Source organism: Etheostoma spectabile, chromosome 1, assembly GCF_008692095.1.
Source record: "Etheostoma spectabile isolate EspeVRDwgs_2016 chromosome 1, UIUC_Espe_1.0, whole genome shotgun sequence".
NCBI classification, from domain to species: domain Eukaryota; kingdom Metazoa; phylum Chordata; class Actinopteri; order Perciformes; family Percidae; genus Etheostoma; species Etheostoma spectabile.
Window position 1 is genome coordinate 30,598,880 of NC_045733.1, and position 23,948 is coordinate 30,622,827.

The 23,948-nt window shown below is 40.7% G+C and overlaps 2 protein-coding genes across 15 annotated transcripts in view; one reads left to right on the plus strand and one right to left on the minus strand.

Annotated features, from left to right (window-relative positions):
* map1aa (microtubule-associated protein 1Aa) overlaps nt 1-6,196 on the minus strand; it is a 41,637-nt gene extending 35,441 nt beyond the window's left edge. The window contains exons 1-2 of the mRNA XM_032510592.1: nt 5,858-6,196; nt 4,747-4,848 (exon numbers count right to left, since the gene is read on the minus strand). Of these exons, the coding sequence (XP_032366483.1) occupies nt 4,747-4,848; nt 5,858-6,176 (421 nt within the window). The 5' untranslated portion in view covers nt 6,177-6,196. The remainder of the gene's footprint in view (nt 1-4,746; nt 4,849-5,857) is intronic.
* A 4,553-nt stretch (nt 6,197-10,749) lies between these two features.
* Nucleotides 10,750-23,948, plus strand: part of tp53bp1 (tumor protein p53 binding protein, 1) — a 25,133-nt gene continuing 11,934 nt past the window's right edge. For 3 of the 14 annotated variants that reach the window (XM_032511445.1, XM_032511185.1, XM_032511036.1), the window contains exons 1-15: nt 14,021-14,540; nt 15,195-15,290; nt 16,427-16,514; nt 16,606-16,690; nt 16,780-16,847; nt 16,959-17,093; nt 17,779-17,833; nt 17,950-18,110; nt 18,331-18,457; nt 18,820-18,914; nt 19,005-19,189; nt 19,893-21,030; nt 21,521-21,637; nt 21,742-21,933; nt 22,863-22,929. In XM_032511445.1, coding sequence (XP_032367336.1) covers nt 14,361-14,540; nt 15,195-15,290; nt 16,427-16,514; nt 16,606-16,690; nt 16,780-16,847; nt 16,959-17,093; nt 17,779-17,833; nt 17,950-18,110; nt 18,331-18,457; nt 18,820-18,914; nt 19,005-19,189; nt 19,893-21,030; nt 21,521-21,637; nt 21,742-21,933; nt 22,863-22,929 — 2,789 coding nt within the window. In that variant the 5' untranslated portion in view covers nt 14,021-14,360. Of the gene's footprint in view, nt 10,983-13,963; nt 14,541-15,194; nt 15,291-16,426; nt 16,515-16,605; nt 16,691-16,779; nt 16,848-16,958; nt 17,094-17,778; nt 17,834-17,949; nt 18,111-18,330; nt 18,458-18,819; nt 18,915-19,004; nt 19,190-19,892; nt 21,031-21,520; nt 21,638-21,741; nt 21,934-22,862; nt 22,930-23,948 lie in introns of those variants that run through there. The other 11 variants (XM_032511577.1, XM_032511644.1, XM_032510799.1 and 8 more) reach the window with 10 other exon arrangements.

The window sequence follows — 23,948 nt, forward strand, 5'->3', positions numbered from 1 at the left end:
GTGTGTGTGTGTGTGTGTGTGTGTGTGTGTGTCTGTGTGTGTGTGTGTGTGTGTGCACGTGAACGTGTGCGTGTGCATGTGCATGTGTATGTAAATATGTGTGTGTGTGTGTGTGTGTGTGTGCCTGTGCACGACTGCAGCAGTGTGTCAGTAATCCTTAGGGACATACTGTGTTTGCAGTTCTACACACATCTCAGTACATTCATGTGATGCCTCTTTTTCTGTGTTTTCCCGCATTTCCCGTTTACTGGTGTGCCTTTCAACAGGTGTAGCTGGATAAGATTTCCGTCTTTGTGAGCAGCGAGGCAGAGCAATCAAAGACATGAGTAATCAATAGTATCCAATAGCATCTGTGTGGTGCTGTGTGATAGAATTTGAGTCGTTTATTTCCAGCGTAATAAGCTGAAAACTTCCATTTACATACAGCAGGTCAGTAATGTGTATTTCTGACAAAGCTGCATGAAGCATCTTAGAGTTTTGAGATTTTGTATTTGGCTCTGTAATGAGAGACCACATATTGTACTTTTCAAGTTAGTGAACGCGTTCACTGACAAACTGGTTAAGATAAACAGACTTATTTGAGAGGTGAACTTGAGGAAGACATTGCAGATATGCCGTTTTAACACATCTGTGAGGATTCATGTGGAGGTGCGGTCTCTCGCCAGTAGGCTATGTAAATTACCCATAAACCACGCCCTCTTTGTCCCTCCCCTCAGGCCCCTCCTCCCTAGGCCAAAACATTGAGATAAAGTTGAAACTGAAAACCAGTAACATTGTAAAACTCTTGACAGCGTAGAAAAAACTGAAAACACACAGACATCAAGGAAAAATGTGGATTGACATTGAAAAAATAATGCAAACAAATGTCAAAGGGAAATAATGTGATAGGATTGTGAAATGTTTAGTTTTTTTGATGTTTGTGTTTTATTTCTCAGTTCAACATTTTTCGGTGCCAATATTTGTTGTTTCAATGCCAAATTTGATTTTTAACACCACAGGTTACTGTCACTGTTCTAGCTCCATAGAAAATGAGCATCATATTGGACCTTTAAGTGCATTTATGTTTTGGATGTTATGTTTGGCTCAGACAAAAGTAGTACAATTATTTTATTAGCTGCACAGGGACTTCTTTAACAGACAAAGACTTTGACTCATGTTTGAATTATTGAGGTATTATCTCAAGAAGTTATATTGCTGTATGATAATTACTCCTTCAACAAAGCAGGACAGACATTGTATTAATTAAAAGATGTTTTTTTGTCTGCATCAGTTGCATTACACATTGCCACCAGTACAATTGTTTTGTGGTGGCAAGTTGTAGAAATTTGTAACAGACAAAACAATGTTGATAATATTGCCTCTGCATTTCTAGAGAATATTACCGTACAGACAGAAATAGCATTGGTCCTGGCAGGGGCGGGGTTAACTCCACCAAGAGGAAAACACATTCTGCCTTTCAGTATGTCTGCTCAGCCCAGAGCCCAGATGATGCTCTCTGCCAGCCATCGCTGCATCCCCGAGTCTCCAGCAGCACTAAGCCTCTTTCTGTGCTCCAGTGATATCATCACATCAGGAGGGAGAAAATTACAGCAGGACAAAGAGAGGGATAAAGAAAATGAGAGTGCGCTGACTGAGAAGGAGGGGAGGAGGTTTAGGCAGCAGAGAAACAGGATGAATCTGTGACAGGTGAGACAGAAGAAATGAATAGAAATGCCGGCAATGATTTTCATAAAGGATAATTTATGGAGAAATATTCATGCATTTGCTGCCAAGACAGCCAAAATGCAAAATGCTTCATTGGCTGCTAAATTTGACAGATGGAAGGTGAAAAGCACAGATTCACAGGGAAAAGATGTTGCTGTGGTGTCACAGAAAAGTGGAGGAAGCTGTGCATCCCGAGTGGATTACGATAGTGAGACAATGACGTAATGTAAAGAATCTCACAGAGCTGCATGGATCTAAGAAGCATCAAATAACCTTGTTGCTCTTAGTACTACATATCCTGACCTCCTCGGTGGTGTCAGCCCTGCACATCCTGGCTCACAATTACGTGGGTTTTGTAAAAAATAAACAGCGCATTACTTGCCTTATGGGAAACGTAGGATCCAGTGTATGTGGAGTTAAACCCATGTGGACTGTAAATTAAGATATCTTATCTGTTACTTCAATTTTAAACATTTTTTGTTTTCTTCAAATCTGTCTCTCATAAGGAAGTGCAATACTAAGTCACTGGACTATACCTTTAAGATAGATTTCAATCAACAATCGATTGATTATAAAACGGTTTGTTATTTGTGATACCTGTACATTACAAACACAGCATTGATGTCAACAAAGAACTTGTTTCTACTCTTTATGTAACACTTCCAGCCAAAGAACTGAGTGGGAGGATGGATGTGCACCAAGATCTAACTGCCAAAAAAAAACCTTTCCTCAGTGAACATTCAGTTCCCTTTTTTCAGCCAATGCATCTTCTCTCCTGCGCTATATGTTTGACCCCACAAAGCTTCAGAAAATGCTGAATAGTAATTATAATTGCGGGTGACAAAAGCCTTTTTATCTTTGTGAATACTATAGTAAGCAGCGACCCAGAGTGCCGTCACAGTCACCAAAATAACAACCCAGCCAGATTCCCATTAACACTGGCTCCATTCACTGCCACGCAGGGCTTTCCTATATTCCCCCTGCAGATAATGTTCACATTCATCCCTCATTGATTCCCACTCTGACATGCAGTCTGCATAGGAGAGCCTGATCAATGCAGGCCGATCAATGTAGGCAATGCATGTGTGAAGGAAGAAGACAAAGAAGATGGAGAGAACAAAGGACGCGTTGTTGTAAAACTTAGACTGAATGCAATCAGGTCCTCTGCATGTCGGAGTGTCTGTCTGACGTAGAGCTGGAAAGATTAATCCACTAGTTATTAGCTATTAAATTAATCGCCAACTATTTTGATAACCGATTAATCGGTTTGTGGTCTCACATTGCCAGCCCTTCCTCCACAGCGCTGCGGAGGAGGGTCTGGCACAGCATTCCGGGATGGGAGAAAAACATGCTCTGGTTTATTGGCATTTGTTTAAACCAATCCCAATCCTCTTGGGGGGCGCTAGGCCCCGGACGGAGCAACAGCGCCGCTGCAAAACAGCCTTGGAAAGGAACTTGTTTTGGTGGAACGTGTACGTTCAAAAGTAGTTTAAGTCGTGCAACAGAAAGCTCAGATTGGACAGATAGTCTAGCTAGCTGTCTGGATTTACCCTGCAGAGATCTGAGGACCAGGTAACCATAGTCCTCAGATTGGACAGATAGTCTAGCTAGCTGTCTGGATTTACCCTGCAGAGATCTGAGGACCAGGTAACCACAGTCCTCAGATTGGACAGATAGTCTAGCTAGCTGTCTGGATTTACCCTGCAGAGACCTGAGGACCAGGTAACCATAGTCCTCAGATTGGACAGATAGTCTAGCTAGTGGTCTGGATTTACCCTGCAGAGATCTGAGGACCAGGTAACCATAGTCCTCAGAAATCTAAGGTTAGGTTAGAGCGTCAACACAAAGAAAGAGGAAGGTAACAAACCGTCAGCCGAATTTCCGGCGGCACCTGAAGAATACCGTAAATGAAACATCGTCGATATAACTAAAAGGTTTGAGTCGTTTTTATGAAGAAAGTAAACATTATTTGGTAGCACCTTGTTAATTGTGAATATTTTCTAGTTTCTTCTCTCGTCTGTGACAAAACGAGACATTTGAGGACGTCATCTTGGGCTTTTGGGAAACACCGATCCACATTTTTTACCATTTTCAGACATTCTATAGACCAAACTAATTAATTCAACTAATCAATTCAACTAATGGATTACTAATCGATTACTCAGACTTAGACTTAGACTTAGACTTCTCTTTATTAATCCTTTTGGGATGAAATATCCAGCATTCGTTTTAGCAAGAAAAAAGACAGCATCAAGATGACAAAAATAACAGTAATAATAATAATAATAACAATAAGAACATACATACTTGAAACTAATCAACTAATCGATTAATCGAGAAACATAAGCGGCAGATTAAACCACAGTGAAAATGATCATTAGTTGCGGCCCTACAGCAAACAAGACTTTTTCTCACATGTTTCCTTTCCACCATAGTTTTTCAAAGGCAATCTTTGGTCGCAAACAACAAAGGCAAACCACAAAAAAAACGAATTTGTGTATTTATCCATATTTTGGTAAAAAAAAAAAGAAGAAGTTTGGAACAGGGGATTACACATCAGATTGAGATTAAAAAGTTTCTATAGACACTAATACTGTGAAACTGTGTCAGTCTTGTGACTCCAAGCACCATTTCAAGCCTCTATGTGATATATTTGTACATATGTATACTCAAAACATAACAATATTCTTTTAAATTGAAAACTGGGAGAAATAAGAATTTACAGTCTCTCTCTGCACTCACTAAAACATGAAAGTGGCCCAGCTGGTAGTTAACACACATCAGGAGCAGAAAGAGCTATCAGCACGCGGTCTCTCTGCAGCCAGTCACAGACATGGCCGATAAGATGACAGCAACACATCAACTACCCCCAGCTACACTCTGATACCATCACAACTCAGAGCTGGCAGTAATTGTCACCAAGCAACAAAAAGAGATACACGCTCAGGGATACGTGTCACACAAACAACTTGTACATGCTGCAAAATACAGTTAATGCTGCAGACAAGACACGTTTTTGTACAGTAATGAACTCAGGCTGACCTTTGACCTGGGAAGAGAACTGAGCGGTGTGTCTGGTCTCAAACAGCTGCAGCTCCTTGTTCAGATCACAGACAGTCAGATCAACGTTCCACGAACGCAAGCCTGTTTCAAAAACAGAACAGCATGAATTATGTTAATCGGTGGAGGAAGATACTGTACATTACAACATTTTAACTCAAGTGTCTGACAGATTCTTTGACAGCACCTTTGTTTTCATGTGAAACAAAGCCTTTCTTATTCTAAATGTGCATAGTTTTTGTTGTTGTTGAAAATTCAGCTTTAATACTACATCATATGTATAAAATAAGGGCATTAATAAAGACACTGCAGTCTAATGTCTAATGTCTGCGCGAGTACACTCTTGCATTTCCACACAACAATAGCTCTTGGTTTTAAAAGAATCAGTCACAAGCTTAAGTACTGTAACTACTGTACAGCTAACAATAAACGGAAGTCCTTTGTGGATGTAATTCACTGAATGGTTGCTGGTTTTGTTTGCACCAAAATGTACAAATATCTACAGTATATTCATTCTCCAAAGCCAGTCGTCCTTAAAAATTCCAAATACCCTTTTTGATACTTGCTTTCATTCTGATAGTTAGAGAAAGTAGCATTTGTCATCTTGATTTCACCCTTCATGGAGTTTTTTTTGTGTCTGGTATTTTTGTACTTTAACTGAAGTAAAGGATCAGAATACTTCAACTTCTGGACAGCTAATAAAAAACTGCAGACAGTTACACACACACACACACACACACACACACACACACACAAGTATTTTTTGTTTTTTGTTTATTAATGTAGCATAAACCTAAATGCCACACACCACACGTTCTGTAGCCTAAGCTAATTTGCAATGCACGTCCCTAGATGGACCCTTTTTAAATACAATAACTCAACACTTACACAAAAGACATTAGAGAACAAAAACTCAGTTACCATGACGTTTGTTTGAAATAGATTTGCTAACACTTCAATTTAAGAACAGGTTTAACAGAACACCAGGATGTTTCCAGCTGCAGCGAGCGTGCCCCGGCTCACGTCCCTTCTGCGTCTTTACCCCTGCAGCACCATGCAGTCTGCTGACCACTCCTCTGTTCTGTTGGCTTACCTTGTATTATCTGCTCCCTGGCGGCGTCAAGGTGATGGCTGGAGCAAATCTCTCCGATTACAATCAGCATGCCATAGTTTCTGTGGTGGAATGCAGCTCCGGCGCGGCGTTGCTGCCCATGATGCTGAAAACCCTCCTCGGATTCTGCTCGCTCCACTGAGGCAGCCGCTGCGATGGGGATTTCCATGGTAACAGTGCCACTCGTGGACGCTAAGCCCTTTTCCATCTCCATGACAACTGCATCCGGAGCAAGCACCATGACAGTGCAGTATGAGCTGGGAGGATTGTTGGTGGGTGTGGCTCTTTGGACGGTGAACATGCGATTGGATGGCAGGTTATGTGGCTATTTGACGTCACAGCGTATCACTGGACAAAAAGAGGGAAAGAGAGACATGAGAATTTATGTTGATCATATTTCTTACATGACACTGCTGAAGCCTACTGTCGCTGTAGCTGAAGACCAGGAAGACAGGGAAGATGACCTTATCACCTAGATTGAAAACCTACCTCTACTTCAAAGCCAACCATGGCGCACCCTCCTTTCTGCATCCTTCACAAACAAGACCTTTTAACTTATGGTTTTATATTGCTGGTTTTACATTATACATCTTAGGTGCAGAACCTAAGCTGAATGAATGTGAAATGCGGCAAAAATGCGCCCAAGCAAAAAAAACAGCAAAAAAAGACTTTTACCTCAGATCTAATGATTGTGGTTGGACTTCTTTAGCAAGTTTTGTCTTTAGGTTGTTTGAATGTTATTCATCTATTATCTGCTCTAGCTTTTCCAATGTATTAGACACAATGTATTATTGTTTTATTGAAATACATCACATTAGTTTGAGGAAAGACCCCTAAACCCCTAAAATATGCGCACCTGACAAGTCTGACAATGACATTGTTTCATTTTACCTGTTTTAATGCTGCTCAATTGTTTTATTGCTGTGTGTTGTGTTATTTGTGTTATCTTTCTTTAAAATGTAAAATCACCATTAAACATGGTCTTAAAGCTACAGTGCGTTGTTTCTGTCGCCCCCATGAGGAATTCTAAGTAATGACAACAAAATGTCGGCACGTCCACGTGATACAAGCCTTCCGTGACCGTGCACCACCCCCACGTTCCCCTTCACACAGTTGCTAGTAGCCAAGGAGGACACGGAGGTTTGAAAACCATGACGGACTCTTCACTCGAGTTTCTGAGCGTGAACGTCACCTGACGACCCAATCTTCTGAACATAGTCATACTGAGAGAGTTGTGTGGAGCTGATAGTCTTAATTAGCTTTGTATCAACTCATTTGGTAACGGCTTGAATGCAACGGACGTCAATTAATGTCAAAAGGTCTAAAGCTTCAAATGTGTGAAAACATTTGTAAAACTATAGCAAGCCCTAACAGCAAATAATGTTAATAAAGCATAATCATCTGGGGTTGTTGAGTGTAATCAATGCATTTACAGTATCCCTTCTCTTTTTGTGGCATACAAAAGATTCTATTTATATCAGTGTCACCACAAGTACCAGGCAGTGTGCTTTGTGCTTTTTACTAAAACTGACACCTCTTTGTTCCCATCATGAGCAAAACAAGCTTCAACTGTGCAGAGAGTGACACTGACAACAAAGGCTCACAGTCAGCATAGGAAAAAAAACATTTTAGGCTTCATAAGACATTTATGAAATGAGCTCCTTCTGCAACACAAAGGTTGAAAAAAAACTTCATAGCATTATAAGCATTATACTTATAATTTAGGGGCGTATGTTTTGTTTGAACATGAGAGGGGGCCACACATTATAATTGGGCGGGGGGAGGGGGGTGTCCTCCTCCAGAAAAATGTCAGATGTTTCATTTCCAGCCTTCTGGTGAATTTATACATGTAACGATGTGTGACTTTCATGCATCAATTTGTGTTGCACATGACTTTATGGTATTCCATAATAATCCAAAATTGTGATACCATGGAACCAGCAGTGGCAGACTAATCCTATAGAAAACGTGTATTGTATTGTGATATACAAGTTATTTTAAATGAAAAACATGATGATGAACGTGATGTTTTATGTAGCAGAATTGCATTGTGTTGTTCTATCCCATCCGACATTTCCTATATTTCTGAGCAGGTTTTCTATTCTGATTTCTGATAAAATGCCCACCCCCTAGAAGATATTATTATTATTATTGTTATTATTATATTAGGCTATTGAAACAGTGTTCTCTTCTCTGTATCTTCCAGCATGCAGCTGAATCAGGTGCCTCTCAGCTCAAGGAGCGCAAACTCCCAAAGGAAAACAAGGGACCGGAGGACTGCAGCCTTCACTCCAGCAAACAGAATCCGAATACAGCAAAGGATTTATTGCCAAGTGAGTAAAACTTAGGGATTTGTCTTGGTGGTTGGTGCGTACATAAACATATTAAACATTAATATGAATTAAACAATAAATACAGAAACAAACATTTACAATATCACTGTTTAACATAAGAAGAGGCTGTATGGTTTAGTGCAAGATGTGCAAAAATGTCAAGGGATGTGCAAAAGTTCAGGCCTGTGTGCAGAATAAAGTTTAACCCTTGTGTTGTCTTCCCGTCAAATTTGAAAATCAACACTTTTGTTGATGCTTTATTTGTTTTTTTTTCTTATGTTTTTGTCCCATTTTTCAACACTTTGTGCTTTTTTTGACGTTTTCAAAACTACGAAACACTAACTTATAAAGTTTAACTTTATTTTAACATATGTATTTGGAATTTATGGTCAATAAACCTCATAAATAGGAAATTATACCTAATGTTTGAGTTAGAAAAGCAGAACTTAGGAATTATTTAGACTAAAATTAAAGGAAAGTATGTTGATGGATAATCACAGACTATGTCAACTTTTACTCAATACTATTTCAAAACCACTTCAATTTGTTTTTCAAATGCTATAAAATTGAATAAGACGCCCCAAAATTAATGAAAGTAGAGATGTGTACTTGTCAAAGAGCGTTGTGTGGAATCAATCATGTTATTTTGGGTAATTAAAAAGAACATTGATATAGGAAAACGGGTCAATTTGACCCAAGGACAACCTGAGGGTTAAACAGACTAATGTATCAACCTGTCTCCATCGGAGTCAAAGTGGACGAAGACAGAAGGCCAACACGTAGATCAGGTGTGCAATTCCCATGGGGTTGTTGTTTGAGCAGGGCTTTAGCTAACAACTATTCAGAATGGGTTGTTTCCTCTGATTTATTACATGTGATGGATGCAGTGCTTTGATCTTTGTAATGTTTCTGTGTTCTTTTGCTCCTGATGGGATTAGAGGGCAGGGGGTGTGGCACTTAGACGACTCCCACCCTTCAATCCACTATATAACAAAAATGTTCTCAATCTTTTTTCAGCCAATGACCCCCAGACCTTACAAGAGAATATAACAGGGACCCTTAAATGAATGATTATAAAAACTGTAAGGAACTGAACGTTATAACAAGTATTTATTTAGTTGTTTTTATTCTACTTGGCTATGCATCTGTATGTTATACGTTGTTTCTAACAATCTACAGTTCATACTTATAAGCCACTGTTTAGAACTTTAATTTATTTGATGTGTTTATTTATATATTTAAGTATCTTTTGGTTTGAAGTGTCTTGCCTCTGGTGTTTCCTCGGCTCAGTTACTGTTTTTAATGAAATCATTTTTGGTCGATTTGGGGCTGGTGGTGGGTGGGTAAATGGGGCTGGGGGGAGGCAGGGAGAGGTTGTGTGTGTGTGTGTGTTTGATATTGTATGAAAAGGGCTGTGTAAATAAAGTCTGATTGATTGATTAATGTAGGAGGTTTTGTTGCAGGACTGTTGTTTAAAGACATTATGCATTAGTTTTTAGCTTGGTGTACCTAATAAACTGGCAACATTGGGTAGTTTTCTCTCTACATGTACAGAACAGAGGCCGTGGGGCTGCTGGTGTGTGACACCTCCTGCAGTGGAGATTGATCAGCCATGGGGGTTTCATTTGGACTATGTGTGTGTGTGTGTGTGTGTGTGTGTGTGTGTGTGTAAATCTCTCCTCAGGAAGATGTGTTGTTACCAGGAGTGAGTCAGCACTCCCGTCCCAGACACTCCAGTGTGTCTACCGGCCTCTGCTGGGAACAAAGGAAGCTACAAGAGCCGATTTTTTAAAATTCCTAATAAATACAAGAGGAGAACCCAATCACACATACATAAGAAATCAGCTTTCTTTAGAAATATTGTTGTAGATTAAAGATAATAGAACTGTCTTATATAAATGTAGTTGTAAAAGTATATGAAGGAAGAAAAATGATTGTGAAAAGTGAAACTATGATAGACAAAAGCCTAGGCAAATGTATTGTACAGCTCTGTCTGTCTGGATTAACCTCTTTGTCACCTGAAGTTGCATATTTGCATTTTTATGAATATTGCATCTGCAATCTTCACGTTACATTCAATTATAGATTGAATTTCACATAACAATATATTGTCATCTGAAAAAAAAGATCCACAGGCAGATCCACACAAATGTAACAAATGTATGTACATGTCTTCTGTATTCTATCGCATTTTAACATTAAAAGCATTTTAAATTCCCTTGTACTGGCTTTATTTGAAAAGTTTGATTTTTGTAGAGAATCTGATATCCAAAATAAAAAAAATAAAAACATTTAAATGAGCTCAATTTGTAACACAAAAGGTTGTGAGTTGGCATTACATTGGCAACACATTGAGCAGTGCATGGAAACTTCATAGCATTATAGGCATATAACAGAATTTAAAAGATACTTTTGGTGATGTTCTTAATCTTGTAGTTCAGGGTTTTTAAACCAGGAGTACTTCAAAACAAACCAGGAGTATGCTACTTTATAAAACTACATTTTTGCGTTTCTAAATATTTTTAATAAGCTGCTGCTCGTCATCCACGTGAAGAGGCTGAGTGTGACTCCAAAGGAAATGAGCATGGCATCCACATTAAAAAATGCCTTAGCATCTTTACGTGCCATGCGTGTGTATTCCACACCCTGACTCTCAACAAAACAGAGGCACGGAAGGACTGAGCGATGTTGGACGCGTTATTATTGCATCCGACGGGGCAGTGAAAGAAATTGGAGGAAAAAAAAACCCAAGAGCGGACATATTGATTCCTAAGGTAAAGCTTTTGTTTCTTTTTTCTCTTGCACTGCGGGGCAGGGGTAGAAATAACAGTAGTAAATGGGGGGATGGTGATGAGGACGCGCAGCAGCATATGCGTTCACTGTGTGCGTTCCGGTGTCTGTCAGCGGCAGAGGTGGCTGAGATTAGACATTTTGGGGTAGTGGCTGCGCATTTCTTAATGTGGGTGGCAGCCCGACCTGCAGAAATGACGACGTTACGCTGAACTTTGCGGTGCCAGTCGGTAAGGTTGGCTGCAGGAGGCTGATGCACACCAGCATCCAACCGGGGCTGGAAATTAGATTCCCTGATCTTTTTGTTTGTGCCATGAATAGATAGATAGATATCTAGATGGATAGCTAGATGACCAGATAGATAGATAGATGACTAGAAACATAGATAGATAGATAGATAGATAGATAGATAGATAGATAGATAGATAGATAGATAGATAGATAGATAGATATTAGCTCTTTTAAAGGTATATTCATGATTGCATTGTTGCCAGCCTGGATGTCTCTGCCTCATCAGTCTCATACTGAAATGCTGGTCACTGATATTCCTGCTAATGCTTTCCAGTAAACCAGAGCTGTGGTCAGGCCCTGGCTGCTTCTGTCTGGCATGTTACACCTTCAGATGACTTGGATCAGAGCGAAAAGATGAGCCTTAGAATAGCTGAAATTATTCAAATTTGGAGAAATGTTTTGCAGAAAATTGCAAACGTATTCCTGTGAAGAATCCCTATAATGCTTCTTTAGGAAGTTATAGTCTGTCTGTAGTGAAATATACTTACTTTATCCTTCTTCATGGTTAATATCATTTCTGTGGCTGTGATATTTCTCACAGGATTTCATTTGATACATCAAGTGCCATTCTAAATGTATTTATATAGTTTTAGGTCTTTCAGTAAAAAGCATTTGTAGGTCTACTTGTGATGACTCTTATTCGGGGTCTTGACTCCTTAAGAAGATGGTTCTGAGGTGTGAGGAGAAAATCCACGTGTCACAGGTTTCATTCATTTTGGCATAATATTGAGTCTAGAGAATGTAATCTCTACCCCTGTGAAGAATAATGTTTCTTAAGGAAGTTATGGTCTGTCTGCAGCGGTTTATAATGACCTTATCCTTCTTCATGGTGTTTAATATCATTTCTGTGGCTCTGATATTTCTCATAGGAAATCATGTGATACATAAAGTGCACTTCTAAATGTATTCATAGCTAGTTGTAGGTCTTTAAGGTAAAAGCATTTGTGCTTGTGATTACTCTAATCAGGGTCTGGACTCTTGGAGGAGATGGTTCTGAGGTGAGGAGACAATCCAAGGGTCAGTGGGACTCATTTCAACCAGACTTGCTGTGTTGCGACTCACTTTCCCAGCAGCCCCAAATTAGTCAAATACTCACTGCTTTATACTTTCTCTGCCAATACCTCTGTGATCTGCATTTGCATGGCCTGCTGGGTTACAGGAAATGTGGTGTCTCCATGGAAACTGAGGCTGTCAAAGGATGATGACAAAGTGATGTTAATATTTGAAAGGCCTCCTGTTAATCTCCCAAACTGTGAACGTTAAACCTGTGAAAGCTCTTTATGAAATGCAATCTTATCCAACCTGTGCTTGTTTGCCATTTCTAATCACTTAAAATCCACCATCACACTCACAGGTACACTGATAGAGATTAATATCTGTTACGACTTCCAAAACAGATATCTCACTTTCTTTTTTAAGACTATTTTTGGGGCTTTTTCCATTTATTCAGAGTGACAGTGGATAGACAGGAAAGGTGGGAGAGAGATGGGGGATGACACGGGCCGCTGCAAAGGCCTCAGCCTACATGGGTTGCACGCTCTTATTGGGTGAGCTAGAGGCCTCGCCACATATCTCACTTTCTAGAAAAGAAGCAGAGAATATTGCATAGTTATCCTGAACTGAGAAGTAGAGATAAACCTGCTCTAAAAGTAGTCAGTGTTTGCCTTTTAGTGGCCTATTTAAGAATGCCCAGATGCAAATTCATTACACCTTAAACTCACATGCAGTAAGGCTGTGTTCCAGTTCCCCTACGTAAAGATTCTTCTGTCAAATGTGCCTTAGTAATGATTAAAATATGAAATCAGATAGCTGGGGATGTGTAGGAGGAGTGGAGTCTGTAGCAACAGGGAGAAAGAAATCTGTGGGAAAAACTCATCGAACTCAGTGAGTCTTAGCTGAGGAAATGACGGTGAAAGTTAACCTACATCTTATTTTGCTGGAGTCCCTGAATGCCCCCTCAAGGACCCCTGAAGGTCCCTGAGATCCCACTATGGGAGGTAATGTCCTAGATTTGTCTTTTTCACATGATTTATCATTACATATTGTAAAAGTACATAGTAATACATCATGTAAAACTATTAAGGAACGTTATAATAAAAATAAAAGAAAATACCAGTAGTACAGAGGGTATTAATATGGCAGATGCAAGGACAAAACACAATGTTAAACAATAATTACAGACTGCATGACATATTGATGGAAATAAATAAAAATTCAATTAGCAATTTGTTTCATTCATTTAATATTACAGTGTTATTGTTGGAGGTATCAGGATGCATTAATGAAATGACAAAATACTGACATTTAATTATTTAAAAAGCAAAAATATAAAATACAAGAAACAGTTTGAGTCAGTAAAGCAGCTAGATAAAAGGAGCATTTACCATTCCAAATAAAATAAAATATATGAATGACTAGTACTAAATACAGAATTAATATTTAGCAATAAGAAAAAAACACCAAATAAAAAACAGATCAAATATTTATTTTTAAATTCTGATACCATTTTTTATATTTTATTTTAAAGTTGAATATTATTATAGCTATTTTTAAAAAATTATTTATGTGAATTTAAAATGTTCTTCTTAACTTAAAATCTCTTTAACTTCTTAATTTCAAATCTCTTTAACTAATCAGCATTTCAATGTGACGTCACCGCTCCAACCGGACCAATGAAATCGCTTCTAGCAAGTTTTGCCGCGAGGAGGAGCCGAGCTGCAGTGGTTGGGTGGGTGTGTGTGTTATCTGGAGAAAAGAACTGCTAGCTGGTTAAATAAAGGTATGAATGAATACTACGCAACAACAACTTACTAACGTATTAGTCAAATAACCTACGCGGCTCCAGGCGTGTGTCGAAGTTTTCTGCGGAGCACACTGACTCTTTAGTGGGCAGCACACGCTTTGTTGTTGGCCGGAGCTTTAACGTTAGCTGCTAGCTTTAGCTAGCTAAAACCGGGTAGGTGCAGGTAACAATAGTAGACTTGGTTGTAAGACTCACATGCATGTCTTCGTTGTGCTACTGCTGCTTGGCTAGCTAACAACAGCCCGTCTTCGGTCCACGGTCTGACCTCATGGATCCCGGTGGAAATGAACTGGACTCCAGCCTGCCTCAGCCCGAGAACCCGTGTCTGATCGTGGAGGACTCCCAGCCGGACAGTGTCGCCCTGGAGGACGACCCTGAAAGCAGCTACCGAGCTCTGCTGGCCCGGCGCCTGTCCAGCCTGCAGCCCACCTCCCGCAGTCCGGTTCTGGTGAGCTGCCAACTGATCTTATCAGTAACTAACATCCAGGGCTAGCTTATAGCTTCTGCTGGAGAGGCTGAGACTGATGTTTGTAGAGCGCATGGCAAGTCAAACAACTGTAACGTTACTGGTCAGCAGTGGTGGCAGAAGTATTCCTTTTTTTTTCTCCCAATTTTAATACAAATATTGATGCCACAGTGTGGGAAAACACTACAAGTCAACATCCTGCTGCTAAATGTGACTTAAGTGAAAATAGAGAAAGTAAACAGCCCCTGTTAGTGTTATATTATCATGTTATTTATATTCATCCTGATGAATTTTTGTATGAGCAGCATTTTACTCCATTTTAAGATGGAAGTAATTATAAATACGTTTGTATTTTTGTACTGTTAGCTTAAACAAAAACAATTCAGTATATTTGATAACATTAACCACTTGTTATAAACTGAATTTTTTTTTTTTTATCTGGAAAAATAAGAAGTAACTACAGCTGTCACATAAATGTAGTAGAGTAAATAGTTCTATAATAATGTACCTCTGAATTGTACTTGAGTAAAAGTACTTTGTTGCTTTCCACCACTGCTGGTCAGCCAGCTTGTTGACACTTTCCCATAAATATATTTTGGGTTTTCTAACCCCATACTGCGCACAACCTGTCCACAGATGGAGACATCAATCCAGCCATCCATCCATCCATCCAGCCAGCCATCCACTATTCAGGGTCACTTGGTGAGATTGGACAAGAGGCCGAGAGGCAGGGTACACTCTGGACAAGCTACCAGACATGTTCATGATATTATATTGTGATTGACAGTACGGATGTTGAAATTAATAATTGCATCGATGCGTCACTATGTGGACGTGGAGGATTCTGAATCGATGCAGCGACAGACCATAATCGATTATTGCCTACTGATTTTCCGGTTGCTGCTTTTCTTGTTTTTGCCTTTTGTCTGCTGTGTTTAGACCGCTACATTCAGGATTTATTTTTTAAGAGCAGATACATTAAAATAGGGAGTTCATATATATGACTATGCTTGACTTTGTTGATGAAAACCATGTGTAGTAATAAATAATATTGAGGAGGTGGCGCATCGGGATATCATATTGGAGTGAATCGTTTACAGGATAATCGTAATCAAGTTGTGAGACCAGGGAATATTCACACCCCTATTTGACATGTTGCAAGTCTATCACAAGGCTGACACATATAGAAAAACATTCACTAAAACTATTCACAACTACAATTTGCCTATGGGCAATTTAGAGATCCCAATTCACATAACCTACATGTCTTTGGACAGAGGGGGAAGCTGGAGCTCAGATAGCTGCCATGCACATTGCATACAGAGAGGCCCGAGGTGGCTGGCTGCTCAGGCGATCTAAAGTGGTAGCACTCACATGGCCCAGATCCTGCAGCCGTATCTGAATCGCTTGAGTTCACTGGACTTTAGACCACTTCCCCCTGCTAGTGAGGTAGCAGAGAGGCTAAATATATATCTTTTCCAAACAGAATGTGATTTGTTTAAGTTTGATCAGATTTTCTGCCAGCATGACAACATCTTTTATATCCTTTTTGTTGACAACTTGAGCAAATTAGACTGGAGTATAGTGACTAAGGTAAAGCACCCAAGCACCTCTCATCAAATCTATGTCACCCACTGCCATGTATTCTAAGCTGTATGGCTTTAAAAAGTTTGTTTAGTAGACAGGCATACCTTTTGCTCACCACTGCATCTAAATCTGAACTTTTTTCTCTTTTGGCTCATCCAATACATTAAAGGGAACCTGACTCATGACAGCAGATTTGCTATTCCCCCTTATATTTTGAATTAGTTGCCTATATTTTACGGTGTGTTGCTTTGTGCAACTAGTGAAGATTTTTTCTCGTCCAGGAACTGATATCTTCCCCGTTAGGAAGCAGATTATCTCAGACTGATAGCCAATCAGAGAGCTCCCAGAGTAACAACCAAGCTGAACCAGGTCAGTGGTTTTTGAACAACATGGATATGGCATTCATTCATATGTTAATAATCCTGTATAAAACAAAAACAACACTGTTTTCTTAATTTAGGCATTCTCCTGGCGGACAACTCCAGTTCTGCATTCCAGGAGGAAAGTCAAGTTCTGAACATTTGCCCTCCAGCCAACAAGAGAAAGTATGTGGGGACCAGACATATTTACTGATTGATGATACTCAGGGTAAGACAATGATATATAGTTTTCACTCTGGTTCTAATTCTTGCAGGTGTGCAGCAGATGACACTAATATGGATTCTGGAGCTGATTCTACCACACACTGCATTCAGTCTGAGGGTAGGAGCTCTTCTCACATGTTAAGGAAGAATAACATCCAAAGCCAGTATAGAATTTAATATTTCATTACGTTTTATTACGTTTGATGACATCTGTGTTTCTGTGTTTCAGAGGGAACCTCTCAATTTGGTTTTCTTGAGCTTTCTCAGAGTCAGGATTTGCGAGGTGAAGTGATCAACAGTCAGCAGGAAGATGAAGAAGAAGACATCGTACTGCAGCCAGACAGCGAAACACGCACCAAATTAGGTATTAACACGTTTTTTTGATGTTTCATTGTTATGTAGTCCCAAAATCTCCTTTTGAATTGAGCCAGAGAATATTAACCTGCACGTCTTGAATGATTTACATATTCAAAAGGCTGCAGTCAAACTTAGTTCCTGGGTGATTTAAGAAATTCAATTTCAATCTACTGATGGGTGACATATTAAAGGAAAATCCTGAATAAATGAGTGGAGTGACATAACAACTGCAGATGCTTCCATACAGGACCCCACAGGTCACTAAATGGTTCGATTAGTATTCTAATGATCCCTTCAATGTGACCAGACAAGACTGAAGATGTTCTGGAGGGCTCGGGGTGTAGAAACACTTCACCATGACACTTTATGTTGGTATTTTTGGTCATTTGTCACTCATCCATAGCTCCGGTGCATCTTGGTTCCATATAAAGAGGGTTAAAATGTTCATTATGGAGTAAATATATCTATACTTGCTCCAGGGGAACCACTCATGGTTTACTTTTAAGGTGAGGCTGCTGGTGAAATGAACAAATGCACACTCTGTGTGTCGGTTAGAGCTGAAATAAATTCCTAATCCCAGTGGATGAAGGCTGTGTGTAACAGTTCATTATTTAGTACCTGATGAGAGCATTCATACTGACATCAAATAGTTTAAAGAGTCAATCTAACCTACATCTTCTTTTCATCACAAGCAGAGCAGAACATCAGCTGCAGGACTTCAGACAGTCAGGACAACAGAGCAGTGAGGTACAGTTCCATATGGTGTTTAAATCCTGCATTCATTAACGGTGCACATACTGCTTTGGGATGAGCAGCGTTTTTTTTTTTTTTTTTTTTTTTTTTTTCTTTCCTTCTTCCTCCAGATCTGAGGTGAGCTCCAGCAGCTCATTGGAGCCTCCGGGTCCGTCGGGGAGGCAGCTGAGCATCCAGGCTCTTCTGCACTCTCAGGCCCCTGGTGAGCAGGGCGAGCAGGACGGTGAGATCCTGTCCTCGCAGGAGGACATGTTCGACGCTGACAAGACAGGTACATTTATGCATATGCAAACCTGTATGGTCTTTTCAAGGTTGCAGGTAATAGGAGAGTGTTGCTGACAATTCTTTCTGTTTCATAGCCAGATAAGTCGTGTCAAACAGAAAGTGGTTTATACAAGTTGAAAGCTGGACTTTTGTCTTTCTCTCTGTCCCACATGTTTTTTTAAACACACACACACACACACACACACACACCTTTGTGCTACTCTCAGGTGCTGCGGTGGACAGCACAGTGTCTGAGCCGGAGCAGCAGACTCACCCCACTTCGACACCGGCCCACACCCTGCGACTGTTGCATCTGTCTGGACAGGGAACACTGGTGCAGGAAAGCCTGTCCCAGTAAGTCACAAGAGTGCTCACATATTGAGTTATCCTGTCCGCTATCCATCCTGTTGAACCCTGTTAACTGATCATGAATCGTTAACTGGCAAGCAAGCAACGAGTTATCATTGATATAACAGCCCCGTCCAGCAGAGAGCCACAAACTCGACAGTCAAAAGAAGCTTAGAACACAGCTTGTTAGACTTTTTTCTGTAACTTTTTAATTTTTTAATTTTTGTTTTAATTACAGTTTTAAATAGGTCAAAATTCTTATTGTTGGTCAAGGGTTAAACGGTTAATCATTAACATCCTTCTGTCCTCACACACGTGAAACCTAGATAATGACCTGATATTCTGTTCTCTTTGTACCTTTTTTCCAGGAGCTCTGTTGACTATGTAGCCCCCACCCCAGACAACTTCACCCACACCCCTTTAATTGTTCCCAGCTCACCAACTGGACCAGAGAATGAACACGGTGAATGACTTAACCTACTTTGATGGCTGACTTTGAATTGAAAGAGCAAGTCAGCTGGTAAGTGGAGCTAAAATGAGTTTGCTTTGTCAGGTGCTGACGAAGCGATGGATACTTCACTGCCCCCAGAAGACCGAGCCGGAGAAAAGGAAGAGCCAATGGAAACGGAGGCAGACTCCAAGCCACACCCGTCCGCCTCTACTCCTTTATCCCAGAATTCCCCTGGATTTGTGTTAGAGCGAACTCTCTCTATACCCTCCCAGCCAGAGTTCTCTCATGTGTGTACAATTTTTTATTTGAATCAATTAGCCTATTAATTTCTTTTGTTTTAGGGCTGCAGCACATGGCACCTCACTACATTTTAAATGAATAAAAATATGAATTAGTTGTTGAGTGGAATGTCAGAAAATAAAGAATATTGACCCTCACAATTTTCCAGAAGGTTCCCAAATTAAAATTCCCTTATTTTACATGGCAATATGTTTTTTGAGCCTATATTCCACCCCTGCAATGTGCCCTACACATTATGAAATAAGCTCAGTGTTTGGCAGTTTTGCTTGAAAATTGATTTTTTCAAAATTTTAATTGTTTTTGATTTACTTTTTGATCTGTCAATTGACTAAATGCTCAAACGACTAATCGTTTCTGCACTGATTTGTTCATTTTTGGTTTGCAATTCAGATGCAGCAATTTGTTTACTAATCGATCAACAGAAAATTGTCAATGATTTTGCTTATTGATGAATATTTTAGAGTGCTTAGCTTTCTCTTAAAATATGGGATTTTAGTGTTTAGTTTAGTGTATTTGACCGTTTTAACAATTTTCTAATATTTTTTAGGCAAAAGATTAAACAATTCTCAAAAATGTTTAGTAAATTGCAAACAAATTTCAAAAATCAGCAGTTGAATCGATAATAAAAATGATCCGTAATTTTGGCCCTAGTTCATGATATTCCATATGTGTGTTTTTCTGTTTTCTCAGGATGTGTTTGTCCCAACGCAGAGCCAAGAGGCACCACAACAGTCAGATAAGAAGATGACATCATTGCCTCGCGAGACACAGTCTCAACATCTGGAGTCAGGTGCTTTCACTTTGCCTTTGCAGCTCTCTATGAACACGCAGAGCAGTAGCCCAGCCCAGAAGACCTCGGAACATATTGAGGAGGACAGCCAGGCCACTCAGATCGAGGAGCTGGAGGAGCCGCCCGGTGTCGACACCAGCGACTCCGTGGTTTCACACCAGAGGAGCGAGAGCAACGGCGTCTCTTCAGAGTCACAAACTGCCACCAGTTCTAAAGCTTCCGCCTTTGCTAAATCACCAAAGCATCGCAGTGAATGTGCCACAAAGGAGCCGTCCCATCTGTCGCAGCAGTCTGACGTGCACAAAAAGACCTCTTGGAATGTACAAGATGTGAATGTAAAAGACCGTAAGAGTGACAGCAAAGAGGCGTGCTCTGCTGACGCAGTGTCCTGCTCCCAACCAAAGTTTGATCCCTCCGATCTGACCGTTAACAGCTGTGTGCAGGAGACTCCCCCAGACACTACACCATGCAGTTTGTCCTCGCAGTCTATGATCTCTAACACATCTGTTGTGGATGTGGTGAAGGGTTCTGTAGACTTGAGGAAGGAAGGAGGAACTGCAAAGAGTCCTTCCATAAAATTATTTTCACATAAGTGTGGAACGGGTGGCAACAGTCAAACTGTCAAAGACGTTACGTATGAGCCTGTGGATGGTGACGTAGAAGAGGATGTTGTGATGGAGGAGGGGGAGAGCACGTTTGGAGGCGGGGCCTCAGGAATGGCTCTGGCCCTTTCCCAGAGCCAGCTGTTGTCTCCTGAGCCGGTGGAGGGGGAGAGCGGCGACAGAGGAGAGGACAGTGTCATCGTCGTTACAGACAGCGAGAGAGACTCCCAGGTTCTTCAGAAAGACGTGTCGTCACAGTCAAAGACCAACAATTCCCAACCAATCGGAGGCAACGCGTCCGTCTCCACTAACGGCCACGAGTCCCAGGCGCAGGCGAAGAAGGTGCACCCGGCTCCCGATAGGCTCTCCCAGACCGAGAGGGTGGGGCCTGAACCAGAGGGGCTCAAAGACAAGAGCCTGAGTGATAGCTCGGGAGGTAAGATGGGCACAGTATGTCACAGTTAGCAAAGTGTGACATCCACTACTTAGTTAAAAGCAGCGTTTTTGAACCTGGATTTGGGACGATCAAAGAGGTTTAGAAAAAACAACCTTAATAATTGAAGCAGATTACCCCAAACACTTTATTTGGAGGTCAAACATAAAGTCTTGGGCTGCAACTAACAATTGTTTTCCTTGTTGATTAATCGGTTGATTATTTTCTTGATTCATTAATATATTTTCATTCAGTTGTAGCTTACGTTTTTACGTTGTTAATACGTTGGCAATACACTCCCTCAGATCCTACTAATTACATTAATTCAACAAGGATTTTTTTAACGGATTTTAGTCTGCATAGATACATTAGAGATAAGAGTTAATGGCTGTGTTAGAGTCACATCATCTCTCTTTGAGACCAATCTTGCTTTCACTGGAGCCATGCGCTGAAATAGATCTAATGTGAATCCAATGTTGCTTTTCTATTACAGAAATTTCCTTCCACTTCACACTTCCTAAAGAAGGGGAGCTGATTGGTCCTGCTGTCGGTGCCACGCCCCCTCTAATCAGCCAGCTGAAGCAGACGCTGAGACACAGCACTCCCATCGGTGGGTTCTTGTGCCGGACAAACTGGACAACTTGTCTACTGAATGTCAAGTAGCATAACATAATCTAATGTCGAGCTTCTTTAATGTTTTTTATTTTTCTCCAGAGATCAGTTCTTTTTCTGAAAAGTCAGGCGTGGTGGGGGATGTCTCTGCAGACGGTGCAATGGCAGCCAGTGACATTGTGTCGGGGGAAAGCGGGGATGACACAGCGGAAAAGGGAGACGGGAAGCTGAGTTTGAGGATGAAGCTGGTGACCCCCGTCGAAGAGGGCAGCTCGGAGCGCTTCAGCCTGCAGAGTAAGAGCTGTTTGCGGGCTGTTCCTCCATCACACTTTCATGCTCAACCCTGGGCATGTGCATTTTATGGGAGTGACGCTGGATAAGAGAAGTCAAAATTGGCCAAAAAATGGCTTTTGAATATAAAAGAACAGTTCTATTCTATTCAAATATCTTTTTTTGCGCATTATGTCCATAAGAGGGCAAACCAATACAACATGAGACATAACTACTTGTATGGGTATGTTTATTTATTAAACATGTGTTTTCAATAATCTACATATCGACACCTTGCATATTAAAGTAATAAAACAATGTTCTATATAACTTAATTTAAACACTGAAGACCTCTCTACCTCTTTCTCTCTGGAGCGTGCAGGAAGCAGGACACAGTGGCTATTACACCGCGTCACAGAGCCAGTTTGTAATTTGGTCATAAACAACGGAGTCTCTTGTCGTCCCTTGAATTTGTCAGACGATTTCAGCGGCAGCCCTCTCCAACAGAATCTAATCGTCGGCCCAGTTACGCTGCTTTTAGACACAGGTTCTTGGATCTTTGACATTTTTGTTGCCGTCTTTGTGGAGTCCTCTTCTTCACCCTCGTTGTTTGTTTACCTTCGGTAGTGCCAGCCGTAGTAGAACTTCATCAACACGCCAACTCGCTCACTGTGAATTCTGTAGACTCTGCAGTAGACAACCATCTGAGCTCAATCAGTCAGCGAGCTAAGGAGCAGTGGCCCAGGCCCCGACAAACATGCCATGCAGATAGCAGCGCAGTGCTGTTTTATTTTTTTTATATATATACAATATTCAAATGTACATTTTCATAAACAAATGTCTGTTTTTTTCCTATTTATCTATACGTTTGTATTTAGGATATTCATTGCCAGCCGTATGTTGAATGCACTCATCACCCGCTCATTTATAAATGTCTAATTTCTATCCCCCAGAGCCAGCACTATCAGAAGAGGATGAATCTGTTGTCAAGGTTACCACTGTTGCCAAGGCTGTTACCAGGTAACCTGGCACTCTCTCTTTATGCACATTAACTGAATTCTTTCATAAGTGTGTTACTGCCTTCCACTCAGTCCCTTGGGAATGAAAAGCAGCTGCAGGACGTTCTTCAGCCTCTACAGTGTTGCTTCACACACAATGGCACCGATGTATCGAGTTATTTATAAATGTCTCTAGTAAGCTGTTTGAGCAGTCAGATTCACGGCGAGTTTAAGGTCCAACTGGTGAAAATTGCACCTATTCTAGTGGCTCTAATGTTTTTCATTCATAGATCTATTTGAGCCCAAGTGATGTATCAGCATGGCTGGTATTATCGGCCATCTTTAGCTTATCACAAATATCTCAGTTAGTTAGTTAATATGTCCGCTGATGAGTTTCAGCTCAGAGGTACAGTATGTTTTAGGTAGAGATGTCCTGAGTCGGACATTTCTAGAAGAAAATAGTTTGAACCGGCATATTTTAATTAATCTATACTAGCTCAAAATCATCCTTACTTTACTGAACTCTACTGTGTTTTGTCCTCTCAGCCTCCTTCACCACAGCTGGCTCTGCAGTTACAGTTACAGAGTGTGAATTTGAAACAGTATTTGGGCGCGCTGTTGAGTGAATCCGAGTTTAGACAGAGGCTGTCAAAATACAAAGATTTTCAAAAACCTCCAACCAAACTCAAAAGCAAAGAGCAGCGTAGAAACCTTTCGGTTAGCAGCTTCTCAGCCAGCGCTGTTTGTCACCGGTCAAACTGAGAAACGTCACCGGGGGTAGGACACATAAGCTGAATACGGTTTTAACTTCTGTTTGGTAGAGCACATCTGTTAGCTGCAGTAATGTCTCACCTTGCCAGACCTTCCTCCATATACTGCGGAGAAGGGTCTGGTTTTAAACCAATACCACAATCGTCTTGGGTGGTGCTAAGCACCGGACGGAGCCCTGTTGTCACTCGGGAAGGAACTTGGATGTATAGGTTCCAGTTTACTTTTAGTTGTGCAACAGACAACCCCGATTGGACAGATAGTCTAGCTAGC